This window comes from Saccostrea echinata, unplaced genomic scaffold (genome assembly GCF_033153115.1).
Source record: "Saccostrea echinata isolate AGI-Se365-2 ecotype Australia unplaced genomic scaffold, CSIRO_AGI_Sech_v1 ptg000012l, whole genome shotgun sequence".
In the NCBI taxonomy this organism is placed as follows: Eukaryota; Metazoa; Mollusca; class Bivalvia; order Ostreida; family Ostreidae; genus Saccostrea; species Saccostrea echinata.
Window position 1 is genome coordinate 24,955,065 of NW_026889761.1, and position 16,644 is coordinate 24,971,708.

At 33.0% G+C, this 16,644-nt stretch overlaps 1 protein-coding gene across 1 annotated transcript in view; it reads right to left on the reverse strand.

The window, feature by feature from the left end:
- LOC133185598 (uncharacterized) overlaps nucleotides 1-9,379 on the reverse strand; it is a 109,655-nt gene extending 100,276 nt beyond the window's left edge. Inside the window, exon 1 of the mRNA XM_061320904.1 lies at nucleotides 8,829-9,379. Within this exon, the coding sequence (XP_061176888.1) occupies nucleotides 8,829-9,308 (480 nt within the window). The 5' untranslated portion in view covers nucleotides 9,309-9,379. The remainder of the gene's footprint in view (nucleotides 1-8,828) is intronic.
- Between the last annotated feature and the right edge of the window lie 7,265 nt (nucleotides 9,380-16,644).

Below are 16,644 nucleotides of genomic sequence, written 5' to 3' on the forward strand. Positions count from 1 at the left end.
ATTGATTCTATGATCAGTATCAATTGTGTAAGACCTAGTTATTGCGGTTAAATTGCGCTATACTGTTCATTGTTAATCTGTTGTTATTAAGAGTGGGAGTTTTGATTTGGTTAGATAACTATAGATACAAGTGTAAAAGTCTACCCAAAGTTTACTGGTCTTACATTTTTACACAAATCACTAAACACTTCAAAAAGAAGGATCAGTGGATTAAAGTCAGGGCAAAACGTAACCATTTTGTCCAGTCAGATTTCGGGTCAGCGATTAACGAATCATGGAATAAAAATAACATGACTCCCACCTGAACCTAAAAGCCCAGTACCAAATGACTTCATATTTGTATGTTAATTTCACAGAAGACATGAATTAATGAAAAAAACATGTAACAGTAAATTAGCAGTTTTCTGAACGTAGAGATTCTCAAACAACACAGCTAGTTTACGTACTGAATATACACATTCTGATCTTTATATATACTTCTTATGAAATATGGTCAATGAAAGAACATCATACGACTATTAAGTGGGCAAGAACTGTCTCAATAAGATAAGATACTGGAGACAAAAAGGTTCTAACTTCTGGGGCACAATGATGATTTATTTCATATTCGGAGCCTAATATTACATGATACGAAACAAAACAACCTTAATAAAATGAAACCAGATATATCTAACGAAACTCAGTAGCTCTTTTGGTTTGTGAAATATATATCCCATATCCCAATTTTGTTTAGTAGCCATGGCAACACCTTAATCAAAATCCTAAACAAAATTATAAGCCTTAATAAGATACTCTATACTTATGTAATACCTTCTTTTTTTTTAAATCAGAATTATAGAAGTACATGTAGTTAAGGAATAACTCTACATATTCTTTTATTTTAACTACTAGCTGTAGAAGTACTTTTTCCATGTGGTACTGATTTATGCTATGTATGTGGTCCCAATTTTTCAGTGAAAATTTGTCCCATCATAATTAAAGTACATTTAAGGCATATGGTGCCAATCTAAAAAATTGTGATTTGCAGAATTATGGCCCTGTGGAAAAAAGTATGTTTACAGTATGTGTATTTTGTATTGTAGAACTTAATTTTTTTCTTCATTTAGACTACCGTGTAAAAGGAAGTTTTAGCAAAGATCTAATTTTAGAATATATTATAGTGATGGTCTAAGCAACACTAAAAATAAATGTCACCATAACTATTCAATCAGAAATATTTGCTATGTTATCCCTGAAATTGCTAAAATTAATTACACTTACATATTATATAAATGTCCAATTTTCGGATAAAAATCGCTAAATTTACGACCCTGGTAATGCATATAGACAGGAAAAGAATTCAAAGAGGTAAAAACTCTCTAGGTTTTGAAGAGTCCTACTACAAAAATTTCAAAATGCAAAAATTACTCATGCAGTACACTGCCACATCAAAAAAAAGAACTTGACACCTGTGTGAGAATAAGTATTTGTTTTTTTGGAGATTGTGGTTGTCGTACATTTCTTTATCATCATTAACACAGAAATGTTAGAGACTCTGACAGTTTTACCACTGAGGATCACCTCAACCCTTCATATACTGGACAGGAGGGGAAGACTCCCTCCTACCGAACAATCAAAAGTCATCCTTCAGGATCAAACTAACCATCTGGGAAAATTGTTAATATAGTCTGTCCTATATGAGCACTTTCACCACATTTTTAAACACCATGCAGCCATCAAATAAATTTTTACTTATTATTAAAGAAAATACCATTAAATTTTATCATTTTCAAACCATACTAAGTCAGATTGAATACAGATGCTTGAAACAATTAAACCAGAATGACTCGATTTTTCAAAGTCTACAGATTTAACATATGTAAATTTTAGCCATTGCCATCAAGTGTACGATGGAGTTGTCATTATTTCCAGAGATTATCCAAGTGTGATTCATAAATTTCATAAGTTCAGGAATAACAATCGATGGATCCCTTTCCAAAGTGCTGGCCATTTTGGTGAAGTTAAATCATCATTGACCTTAAATACGTGTCTGTGACAATTACTATAACAAGTTGAACTCCTGGGTTCCTTTCAGAGCAGAAAGTTTGCGGGAAAAAATGATCTATTGATTGAACCTAGTTTGAAAGCTCAGGTATTTGTGTACTTTGAGATACAATGTAAAATTAGTGATGTCACTGACATGCCGATCGAGGGACAGACTATACAGTAAAACTTGATTACAAGGTACAAAGAATTCTCTCATGTAAAATTTGCTATCCATTTCATTCAGTTAGTTTGGGTAAAAATTTCATCTGAAGAATTTGTATATACAATCATTGAAAATTTTCAGTATTAAAGAAGTGAAAGTTATTCTCTATGCAATGTCAATATTACGTACAGCATAAATTGAGTTTACAGTGAATGAAGTATGTTCGTATAATGCTGAAACCAATGGCAAGTTGAAAAAAATAACATGATATCCACTGAACATCTTAATTCTATTAATACTTCTAACATACTAATTAGTATCAATAATTAAACAAGGTATGTGACAAAATATAAGACAATAAACAGATACTTACATTTTTAAAATCTGAATCTCTAAATCACTAAGCAACCTAAGAGTTTCTAGCTTCATTTAAGCTTAAAGATTGACCCTTGATATTTCTTACGCAAGCAGCAATTAACACATACAACTTAAGCAATATCCATTGCTGGAATTTTTTTCAATTTCATCCTTTAAACAGCTCAAAATTTCATGTCTGTAATTTTGCATGTTTATTGAATAAGCAAATTGTATATAAAAATACAAATATTCTCCGCCTTAGAATAATTTTATTGATGGTCATTTTTAACTGACAAGCAAAATTGTGACAAAATTACCTAGAAAAAAGATAATTATCATTTTCATAGTGATAGGACCCTTAAATAAAATTCATATTCAGAACATTCCTGGAGGGGGGGGGGGGGGGAGGGGAAGAATAATGGTGCAATTAAAACTGAAAATTTGATTTTCTTGCAACTATGTAAATCCTAAATATACTTTACTTAGTTTACACATTGTACTTCAGAAATAAAGTTAATTATAGTGCTAACAAACTGGAATAATCCCTTGGATTAAAACAGAAACAGTAAATGGCAAAGAGTATTTCAGTGGAACGGAATGAGTATACACACAAATTACTTCATCCAATTCACTGCCCACTGAGAAGAGGAGGACATTTTCAGAATTTTATGACAAACAAGCATACATTGTTTGGATACAGAGGAAATCTGGTATGTACATTCCTACAGGTTGGATCAACGGGCAGAAAATGATATAATTCATATCTGGCTGTGTCATCATTCAGAATTAAATGGATTAAGGAGAGGGTCCTGTTTAATCTGGGTAGATAGGATCACCTCGTAGCATTATCTGGTCTCTGATACACTTAATTAAGCCCCAAAATCCACAGGTATTCCATCCCACTTTACCTGCCATCAATAATAACAACAAACTTAGGGATTTCATCCCAATCTTCAATAATCACCAAAATTTATATACAGCTTAAATAATACCTACCTCATTTCAACCTGCTTATTACAAAATGTAGCCCTTATTTTATGTATTCCCATGCCATGCTGGAGTTTCAGAAAAAAAAATCTCTGTTCGTCATACCAATCTTTGTAAATATGAATTTCCATTACTTTATGAAAAAGCATATCAAGAGTCAATATCATATTTCCATAGAAATTGATGTACGGCTGATTATTTCTTTGATAAAAAAATTTAAACTTAGTTATTTGTGGGTTCAACCTTCCACCTGCTCTTAATAGAAGACAATTTTGCCCCACTAATGGGTATGTTTTGTGGATACCTAATGGGTTGGCCATTTTAGCCAAGTTATTTACAACTGACTTCAAGGGGGACTCCTAAACAAGAAAGATTCATGAAAATGCTAATGATGTAACATAAATTTGTACCAAACTTATATTACTTATATGTACCAGAATGTTAAATAAATTAAACTGTTGTCTTATTTAACACCCTCCCCCCCCTATCCCCCAACTCCTCCTCAGTTTCCATTACGTATATTGTAATGTTTTAGTACATGTATACTTGCATGTACATGCATGTATACTTGCATGTACATGTATATGTAAATGTATATGTTCAATAAATATAGAATAATTAATGTTAGCCGAAAACACTTTTTATATCACTAACTTGGAAAAAATAACTAAATTAGAGACTTCTGCTATTAATAACACTAATTAATACACGAATATTAATCATTGTGTCAATTAATTACTCAATAGTAGGGAATATATGGTTATGTTGACCTAAATATACAATGCAACAGTCATTTCAATGAGTTTATAACTGCGTTAATTCATACATCTTATGAATGATATCTTGAATTCAGAATAAGTAAAACACATATGTTTTTTTCAATACTAAATGTAGAACTGGAGGAGAAAAGAACAAATTAAAATTTGTTATACAATTTCAAACTTACCCATAGCTTGTCTTTCTTTTTTTTAATGTCTTAAGTAGGGCAGATTTCACAAATCCTCTACATCTGAATAAACTGTAGCAGCTGCTTGCGATAAATTAATTTCACTTTATTTATAAGTCTGAATGTTTGAATTTTCACAGCTCTGTTTTTATTTAATCAGAAAATTCAAATCAAAATCAAAGTTAAGAAGTCTTCCAGTTTGAAAAATTACAAACTTGTATGTGCAAATCTTCCAAAAATCCTTGTTGAAGAACTTTTAAATAAATTCACAAAATTTAAACTTCAAAAATCAAAACAAATTGAGTATCTTTATCCTCTAAATCCCTAGAATGAAGTTAATCAAACCTCAATATTATTCCAAAGAATCACCAAAAAAAATCAACAAATCACAGCTGAATCCTCAACTAAAACACTCGGAACAAGAATCCAAAACATGATCAGAATCGACTAATTAACCAAAGTCAACACGTGAATATCGGACCTGAAGGTGTGAGGGGTCAGCTCTAAACTGGCCAGTGGACAGGTACAACATGACGGGCCGATCTCTGTCGGGGACACATCACGGTGACAATAAACAGAATTTATTGTGTTTCCCAATAGTTTATGTTGACCATTTGTTATTGATGTATTTATTAGTATGCTTTAAGTGTCACCCTGTGAATATTGTTTCTGTTGAAAATTTAAATGTCTGTATATAATCACCGTAAACCAGATTATCCTAACTGGATTAGGAGATTTGATTAAAATGGGAATTGTTACAATATTTATCTCCCATAATTCTGTACACTGGTATACAAGGGTTTGCATTTCATTTTCATTGGTTCTCATTATGTTATTCGTGTAGATAAAATCAGTGTCCTTAATCAGACCCATTGTTCTGTAATTACCTTCTAATCAAACTTACTGTTTATACAGATTAAATATTCAATTCAATAAACATTCCTTCAAGTTATTAAAAATAATAAAAATATATATCTCTGACATGTAGAAAATATAATCTTTTTCTCAACTTCTCACTCCCATGCAAGAAGGACATCAGTCTTTTTTCATTTGATCCTTCAAACAAAGCATTTAAATTTTTGCAAATCCAGTCAACTTGCTATATCAAAGATAGGGAATTTGATTTTTTTAAAAAATCTCTTGAATTCTCTGATTTTTATTAAACAACAAAGGACTACAAAAAAATTGACAACAACAGGAATGTATAATACATACCCACAAGTTCAAAAATCAATTCTTCAAAACAATCAGCAAATATTACTTATCATTTGGTTATTTTTTTATTTTGTTTGTTTTTTTTGTTGTTGTTGTTGTTGTTTTTTTTATTAAAAAAATAAAAATTCAAATTTTTTTTTTCTTTTGGGGGGGGGGGGGGAGGGGACAAATTTTCAAGCAAATATTGGTGATGGAAACTGGCCAAACAGCCTCTGTCTTAGATATAGATCTGACGTAACAGATGGCTGAATTCTGAGCCCAGCTATTCCTCATAATAACTGACATTATTTTTGAAAGAAGATTCCTCATTCTTGTTTTGACAATGTTGTCAAGTATCTTGTTTTAAAAGTTGGGGAAGAAAAAAAGAAGGGCATTATCTACAAACAAGCAGTGACTTTTTTAGAGAACTAAGAGATCAATAGGATTTCTGATAAAAATCTGACACAAAAATTGTCAGAATCCACCAGACCAAAAGTACAGCGCAGTATATCATTTCCAGAAGCACTTAATCTATTGAGCCTGCATGCAGCTCTCTGCACTTCTGCAATTTAAATATAGATTTCAAATCTTAAAACAGACACTTTGCAGGGAAAACAAAGAATATATATAAAGCATTAGGTCCATTTTCCTTTTGGTCTCTGTACAATGAATAACTGAAATGCCAACTTTCAAAATTTGCAGATGATTGTGTAATATTAAGTATGTAGTTTACTGTAAGGTCATGTAATAATGACCTCAAAGCCAGAACACAGAGGTATTTATTGCAGGTGTTGAAATGTATATGTGCAAACTAGCTAGACCAAGTTTAAATAGAAAAAAATTCCACCTTACCTCCAATTCAAAGATAGGATCCATCATTGTGTAACAGAATTAAAAATCATTTTACAATTATACACTAGGATTAAGGTAATCACTCTACAATAAAAATGTTAATCTGATTAACTAAGGAGGTGTCTGGTTCAACAACCACTTATCTTCTACTGATAAACTTGAAGTACTTATCCAAATTACTATGCAGGTTATCAATTTTATTGTGGAATAGAAAGCACAGTGTTCAATCACTTTAACTGGTTAAGAGGCTGAAAATGAAGCCATATTCTAAGGTTAAGTCAGATGCATTTGAACTGAGTGCTTTATCTGAGTTAAGAGCAATATTGATTCAGTTCTTATCCAAAAACTACAGACATACCATTATAAGTATTACTTAAGCATTACAGTACTCCTACTAATCCTCAACCAAATTCAGATTTTTTGCACGACCAATATGCAACTAATAAATTTTTGAATGAACACTATTCCTGATATTTTATAAATGAAGGAATTGACAATCTTGCTTCAAGCATATATATTTATCTGCATGTGGCCATTTGAATCAAGTTTAACTAAAGTGCCATCAGCCATAAAGGACACATTGAAATGATGATGTTAGCTTCACAGACAAACTAAAGGTATGGTCCATGGACAGACATACTGACAAATGACTAATGAACAAACTTAAGGTAACACTTTACTATAGCCTTGTATTGTCAGTAGTGGACTTATAAAGTTACACAATCAAGATCTTCTGAAATTTACAGCAATAAATACGAGAAGGTTATAAGTAAACATTATATAATGACCACAGAATCCTAAGATCAAAGCCAGGACAAATATTTACTATCTACTGAAATTCTGTACCTCTGGTCAGTCATAAAATAATTTACCAGACATATACTGTCAGAACGAACCTGTAAGAGTTATTTCCCTTCAATTGCTTTCATCTCAATAGAGTATTGAAAAGACAAGCATTCATCATTCATGTCATTTTGTATGTATATATGTTGGGGGGGGGGGGGGGGGGAGGGGGGGGTGTTAAGTAATATCTTCACACTCATTTTTGTCTACTTTTATACTTTTATAAATGAATTGTTTATGGCATTGAAAAAATTCTAGAGATATAATATTTTGAATATTTTCATTTTCAAATAAAATTAATTTACCTTAATTAACATGTTAATGCATGGTTATATACTGGAATAGAATCATATATGAACATTCATTATATACATTGAACTGGTATATAGTAGTATAACATTTACTGCAACCAACAGACATGTCCAACTAACACAATGAATAAATTCAACATTTTTGGAATACACACTAAAATTATCTTTCATTTCTTTTTGTTACATGCCAGTATATAAAATCCCTATCTGATTTATTATAATTATGAATAATGAACCAAGTACATGAACATTCAACACATTTTAAATCACTCACTAAAGCTTAAAGGTTTTTAAGTGATAAGGAAAATATTAAAATAAATCGGCAAATAAAACAACTGGCTTTATTTTTACAGAAGAAGCTTTCAGAAATTTCAACATTACATTACTTACTGTAATCCTAGCCTTTCTTGGGAGATAAATAGTTACGTAACTTATCTGAATTTGAAGCTTAATTACAATTTATTATCTTGTTGATGGCCTTGTACATATAGGATGATGAATATGATTATGATTTTTATGTTGTGTAAGAATTATATTGTGATACAAGCATGATATCCAGTAATTTAACATTTCCTGTGTCTATAACTGTTAATGTCTGACAATTACCCACTCAGATGCAAGTGCATTTCCATATTTTTGACTAAAAAACATTTGATCTATTTATTGAGTTTTTTATTTTTTTTTTTTAACTTTAAAATCAATAATCAAGTTAAATGAAGTGCACATTAATTTCCTTTTCAGATAACAAAGCCATATATCTTATTGTCAAAAATTGTACTTATTCATTTAGGAGCATGGAATTATTTTAGATAGTATAAATTCAATGAATATTTTATATAGCAGCTAGAATTAACAGTGACATTTTGAGACCAAGTTCATCTAAAAAGGGTCAACCCAATATACATGCTCTTATTTGAATTAATGTACTTTATGCCTGTCTTTTTATTTTTATTTTAGATCTAACTCATTTCCATGTGAGAATTGCACTGTCAGTTACTAATCAACACAATCACACTTGATACTTATGACTTACTATGAATAATTCATTCTCTTCATAAGAAAATCATATCATTATTTACATCCTTATAGACCCCATGCACTCACAGACATACAAATATGAGAAATATCAATGATCTAATGTCTCCCTTACCAGTTTGACATTTCCATTTTCAAACTCCACAATAGCCAGTGCAGGTACAGGAATTTTCTTTTTCCTCAAAGTCATTGATACAGATCTCGTAAAGTGGTGAAACCTCCCATGATGGGATTCCTCCACCTCTCCGTCACATCCTATATCCTCCTCAGGCAGTGTGGCTCGTCTCTTGCCCTTCAAGGTCAGGTGCAGGGTATCACTAATGTGGTGTATAGTATCCCACGACCACCGCCGGCGGTGCAGATAACCAAGCAAAGTTGGGTTCTCTGTCTCAACGGACATTCGCCGATGCTTCAATCGCTGCTGATCATTTTCTACTTTGTCCGTCTCTACCGATTTTCGCCGCGGATGAAGATGCTTCACATCCACTTCCACTTTTTCCCTCTCCACAGACATTCGCCGGTGTTTTAACCGATGGACGTTGACCGCCACTTTGTCCGTTTCTATGGACATTCGCCTGTGGTGCAACCTCGGCATGATTTTCACTGTCAACGTTCACAACTGGCCATTACCATAGCAGAAGTTGTAAATTTCCTTTTGAACAATCTTGCCCTGTAACAAAATGTGGAGTGGCTATCATAAACAGGAAAAGTAGACACAATCAACGCAGGATGACAATTTGATAATAATAGGGATATGTATAAATACATCTCAGGTTTCCTTCACTAACAAATATACCTCACCTCTTTATAGTACAGTTAGGGACCAACTGTATTAAATTGGTTTAAAATCTTTTATTATCTTTCAGTGACAAATTGTTGGATTTAATCCTTTTCAAAAGCACTCCAAATTGTAGAAATAAAATTAGTCCATAAAGTGAACATATTATGTCCTCAATGCTGTTATTTTACTTATGCTAAAATATTTTCCCACTTCAGAGCGATTTTTAAATTTCCTCAAGGATTTATTTAACTATCATTTTTTAAGGTATTGATTTGAAAATAACTTGTAATAACAGAAGACCACATGCCAATCACCATAATTTACGTCCACACAACCAGGAAAACTATTTTCTTCTGCACATTTCATTTCTCTAGAATTCATTCCACTATACGATAATCTTTTCCTTGGTGATTCATAAATGCATGCATATTAAAGATCAATTCACACAGTGTATAATATCCTTGTATACATTTGTAAAACAAAACATTAAGTATTTCTTTTAAGGCAACTCTTTATTTACAATCCGTGACAAACCCAAAGCATTTATAAAAATAACAAAGAAAAAATACTTCAATTCATAACTACTATTATGGCAGAATATGGGATATTGTGTTATTAAACATTAAAATAACAATGACCAGTACTCTTATTTCTTACATGTAAGAATTATGTAACTAGTTGATTGGATTCCCCCTTTTGCTACCTGCCTTAAAGTTAGGCCAAGAATCACGGGGAAGCTCCTGTGTCGGAAATCATGTTTTGTGGCAACAAGGTCAGTGGCCACTGATGACTCCCGTCCAGCACTGACCTGAGTGTAAGAAAAAAAGTAAATAACTTCAAAAGTCTGAACAGTATGTAAAGGAGTTATAAACAGTTTTATGATAGTTTAAGTTGTTACAATGCATTCTAAAATGAGATAAAATTCCTTAACAAGAGATTTTTTTCTGCCAGAGCTAACAGGTGCTTTTTCTATACCCAGTAGAGTCTAAAACATTGGTGCGTTAACCAGATGACAGAAAAAAAATTTTCATTGGGAACATTCTTCACCCATTCTCTGTCCTAATTTTCTAGACAATTTAAGTGTACTGTGAGTACATAATTACTGAATTAACTGACAATATAAAAATTTCCAAGTACGTCAAAACTCAAAGGCAGTGAGGGGAAGAACTTTCTGCTGTTACGTAAGAACACAAGCACTAAGCTGCATAGATTTATCAAGGCTAACTTGCAAAGGCATATGCACTTTAATAACAACATTTTGAAAATCATGCAGCTTCAAGACACAATACACAAGGAGACACTGTACATGTTATAATGTGTACCTTCTTTGTTAAAATCACACCTGATGTAACAGCACTATACTTCAATCTTAAATCAAGGACTTTACACCAAGTGCATATATCTATAACCCTCAGAATATCACTTGTATTCTTCCTTTCTTTTCAGGATATAAAAATAAATATTAAGGGCTGTTGGGTCAAGTATTTGAAACCTATTGTTATGTAAACTACTCATCCTTCTATATAATGGTAACTATATAATTTATGCCACTAAAGTACCAATAGCGTATTAAGCTGATAATAGTAGCAGTTACATGTACATATAATGTTGTGTTTAGGAGGAAGAACCACTTGATAAAATGACATGGAGTAAACCAATATAGTGGTACAGACTGATACAACTATGTGTATAGGTCATCATATTAGATAGATATCATGCATTTGACTTCTGGTGTGCACATGCAGCACATGAACTTATAATTTGACATTATACAGTCAACCTTCAAAATCTTGAATTTGATGGGACCAAGAACAAGAGGCCCATGGGCCACAACGCTCACCTGAGTAACTTTGGCCTTGCTGTTTTTCACCTGATTTCACCCCCTTGTAGTACTTATTGTGGCACCGCCCTACCCCCAAGGGTCATGATTTGAACAATTAGAATCTACACTATCCCAAGGATGCTTCCACTGAAGTTTCTGCCTTTCTGGCCCAGTGGTTCTTGAGAAGAAGATTTTTAAAGATTTTTTCTGCATATTTCAATGTAAAACTTGGATTCCCTATTGTGGCCCCGCCCTACCCTCAGGGGTCATGATTTGAACAACTTAGAATCTGCATTACCCCAGAATGCTTCCACATAAGTTTCAGCTTTTTTGGTCCATTGGTTCCTGAGAAGAATATTTTTAAAGATTTTTACTATATATTTCAATGTAAAACTTGGATTCCCTATTGTGGCCCACCCTACCCCCGGAGGTCATGATTTGAACAATTTAGAATCTACGCTATCCCAGGATGCTTCCACTTAAGTTTCAGCCTTTCTAGCCCAGTGGTTCTTGAGAAGAAGATTTTTAAAGATTTTTACTTCATATTTCAATGTAAAACTTGGATTCCCTATTGTGGCCCCGCCCTACCCCCGGGGGTCATGATTTGTATAATTTAGAATCTACACTACCCAAGGATGCTTCAACATAAGTTTCAGCCTTTCTGGCCAAGTGGTTCTTGAGAAGAAGATTTTTAAAGATCTTTATTACATATTTCAATGTAAAACTTGGATTCCCTATTGTGGCCCCACCCTACCCCCGGGGGTCATGATTTGAACAAATTAGAATCTACACTACCCAAGGATGCTTCCACTGAAGTTTCAGCTTTTCTGGCTCAGTGGTTCTTGAGAAGAAGATTTTTAAAGATTTTTACTACATATTTCAATGTAAAACTTGGATTCCCTATTGTGGCCCCGCCCTACCCTCGGGGGTCATGATTTGAACAATTTAGAATCTAAACTACCCCAGAATGCTTCCATATAAGTTTCAGCTTTTCTGGCTCAGTGGTTCTTGAGAAGAAGATTTTTAAAGATTTTTACTACATATTTCAATGTAAAACTTGGATTCCCTATTGTGGCCCCGCCCTACCCCTGGGGGTCATGATTTGAACAATTTATAATCTACATTACCCCAGGATGCTTCCACATAAGTTTCAGGTTTTCTGGCCCAGTAGTTCTTGAGAAGAATATTTTGAAAGATTTTTACTACATATTTCAATGTAAAACTTGGATTCCCTATTGTGGCCCCGCCCTACCCCCGGGGGCCATGATTTGAACAATTTAGAATCTACACTATCCCAGGATGCTTCCAGTGCCTAAATTTCAGCTTTTCTGGCCCACTGGTTCTTGAGAAGAAGATTTTTTAATGACCCCACCCAATTTTTGTATATTCTTGATTATCTCCCCTTTGAAGGGGATTTGACCCTTCATTTTTATAATTTAAACGCCCCTTCACCCAAGGATGCTTTGTACCAAGTTTGGTTAAAATTGGCCTAGTGGTTCTTGAGAAGAAGTTGAAAATGTGAAAAGTTTACAGACGGACGGACGGACAGATGGGCGACGGACAACGGGTGATCAGAAAAGCTCACTTGAGCTTTCAGCTCAGGTGAGCTAAAAAAGTTTGAGATATCTAAGGTTTCGAGTTATCAAGGGTAAAATACTTAAAGAATATGTGGTTGCACGGGCTAGGGCTTTAAGTTCGACATATCCATGGTATTCGAAGTTTGAGATACCAATTAATATCATATTATCAGACCAGTTCGAGATATGATAGCTCAACTGTACTACATTACCTATCTAATATCTGACTTATTTTCATGGAAGTAAATACAACTATGTTTTCCTTCTTCCTTGTTTCAATTTTTTATCAATGTTTCATACTTCTTACAAAGTGTGTGTAATCTTGCCCTCTACCTCCAGATTTACCTGTAATGTTACTTTCAAATCATATTCTAAGGCGGCATACATCAAATAATGTGACTATTAATATGATATTCTAGCTAAGGCCAGACAAACTTAATTTTGAACAATCACATCTTACATTGCAAAAAACTTGGACTCGCTAAGTGGATTTCATTTATTTACTTTTTAATCATTTAATAATTACTTATCTAATTTTCTAATCAAATACAAATTGCTAAAAATTTTCACATTGTTAAATCTATTATACAGGCCAGTCTATTTCACTTCTAGTTGCACAAATTTAATATCTGAAATACTAATAATTTTTTATGTTTTACTTTTTTTAGACTAACCCATTGATTTTTCATTCACTTCATGCTATTTTAAATTAAAATTTAAAAAATGGAGGGGCAAAGAACTTTGAAAGGGATGATTGGGAGTGAGAATCCAAAATTGAATTTCTCTGCATTCTATGTTCAAACACATGTGTATGTTCTTAATAAAATGTGAAGATCAAGGGTTTATCTCTTCTTGGTCTGAATACGCTGGGTAGAGTGTCAAAAACGATTGTAAAATTTCCCTGTTAGGATCATTATTAAAGTTGCTTTGTTTCCTCTCAAATGATTAACGAACTCCATTAAATTATCCAGCCAAATGAAGGAGAAAAACAAAGAATCTATTATTTTTGGCCTAGTCAGTTTCATATTTTTTCACTTTTTATTCATTTTTTATTACTTCCATAAATCACTTAATCCTATGCAATAAAACCTTTTCAGTAGAAAGATGGAAACCATTAAAGATGTCAATTAATCCATCACTAATCTAACAATCCAAAATTCTCAAGACCAGCTATAAAAATATTTTGCTTCCAACAATTCATGCACCTTTTTTTTCTTTTTGAATCTAAACCACTGTAAATTTAGAAAATGTTTATTAAAGATGCTCCCTTTGTCTGCAAAGTATGGGTTGGCAGGATCTTCTTTATAAACATGAATCTATTTGACACACAAGATAAATATCAAAACATAAACACAAGATGCCTCTGGAATGTAGGCCAGCAAATGTTAAATCTTAATACACTACAGGAGCAATATAACCTATAATGCCTCGTTAATAAGAAAATGTATATGCACATCCAATTCTTTTTTTATTTTTGTTCTTCAAAAAAAAAAAAAAAAAAAAACTGTATTATGTAACAAAAAGTAATTTGCATACACTTATAATCAGTTACATAATGCGTTTGTCAGGTATCAAATACTCAGGTCCAGCACAATACCCTGATAAAGGTATAGCTTGATAAAGCTATGTTGCTTTATCAAGGTACAGTTAAACTTCGTTATCTCGAAGTTGACGGGACCGTTGATGAACTTCGAGATATCCGGGGGTTCGACATATCGAGGGTTATACTTTTAATGTAATTCAAATAAACTTAGTGTAGTGAACATGCACTTAATAGTAAAACATGTCAAATTCCTTCTTGTATGAAATTCTGTATACGATTACTTTAATATACATGTACATGTATTTAGCAATAGAAAGATTTTTACATCCTCTTTATAATTCACAAAATAAAAACTTTGTATAATATGCACAGAAGTATAATCCATCTACCAACCCGGCAAAGTCAACCGCTAGCATCGTTTCCCATGTATACATAACCGGATATCGTCTACGCATTGTAAATTTAAAACCGGTCGCTATCAGAAAAAACCCAAACGAAATATACAAAAAAAAAAAATATTGGAGAAACATGTTCATACATGTATAATCAGTTAAAAGAAAATATTTTACCAATAATAAAATCAAATGCAAAAGAAGAAACACGCACTTTTGTTTAACAACAGAACAACACTGAATCACAGGACACTATATAGCACAAGTTTTCAATACGACACACGCTAACATGATGGTGTGTACTGACGATATAGGAAAAATATATTCTAATTGCATTAAATTACAGAATTTTGTTTCACTTTAATGATTATAATTTTCGCTTTCATATGCATAAACTATGCAAGCACGCAGTATTAAACATAGCATTAAATACTGATTATCAGGATAAACGCACCCCAGCCACAAAACAATTAACGTGTCATCCACGCGTATGCATAAGACTAATACACACATCCTTTGGCTTGCATAATTAAAATCAAAGTAAGCCATACATATACCTTTTATAATTATCGCGCTATTATCTGTTGATCACAGGAACACAGGTAACCCGTGCGTGACAGACGGGTGGCTGTTATCAATAGAGCGTTCAGTTTACCTAACGGACTTGATCATTATCTTGTGGCATCTTGTGTTTACTTGATCATTAGAGCGGAAAATTACCCTGACTTCGAGATAACGCATGTGATTTTATTGAATGGGCACACAGTTTTAGTTCGAGATAACCGGGGTATTCGACATTACCGTGTTCGACATAGAGGGGTTTATATCAATCATTTATAAACCAAATTTCGTCGGGACCGTGGCCGTACTTCGACATATCCGGGGTATTCGAGATACCCGTGTTCGAGATTTCGAAGTTTAGCTGTATTACAAATACCTTGATCAAGGTATTTTATGTGATGAAAATACAAAAAAAAATCTTTAAAAATTTAATTTAAAAGTCGAATTATGAGTTGTGGTCAGTGTGTTCACTCGTGCATGAAAAGTTCTCAGGTATCAAAAAGACAGCATAAAAGAACGTCTCCTCACATGACATGCTTTAATACTTATTTCTTTGTGTTTGAGTACTTCACATGCATGAGTGAATTTACCGACAACAACTCAGAACTCGACTTTCACTATTTATTTTTTAGGATTTTTTTTTGTATTTGTGTAATACCTTGATAAAGCTATATGGCTTTATCAAGCTATATACCTTTATCAGGGTATTGTGCTGGACCTGATACTGGGACACAAACACTGTATACAACCACAGGCCTCTGAATTTCTTTCAATAAGCCGTTTTATGATTGATCAGTGATATCATAAAACATTTATTAAATATTAAATATATAATATACCCCCTCTGTATCAGTGTTACTGTATCAGCTGTGTATAAAATTTGGATGTGCACGTTTCCCGGAAAATGTCATTTCACGAATTACACTGACCGAAATACTCTTATCAATAGTAAATCGTGGACCATTAACATTCTTTATAATAAAAACTTTAAGTGCTTTGTTTCAAACAACCTACAAAATCATGAGGAATGTTGCATTTGTACATCGTTCGTTTTTCCATAAGGTCTATGGTTTTTCCAACTTCTCCCGCATTTTATTTATACGGTCAACCCGTACCTTGAATGACTCCTGTTGACTGACTACAAGGTCATGTCGTACCAGTTTGAGAAGGTCAACTTCTGATTGAAAATATTAGTTGCTGATATATATACGACATGGAGTTCGTTGCCATGAAATCCAAAATTCGTGGCCACGAA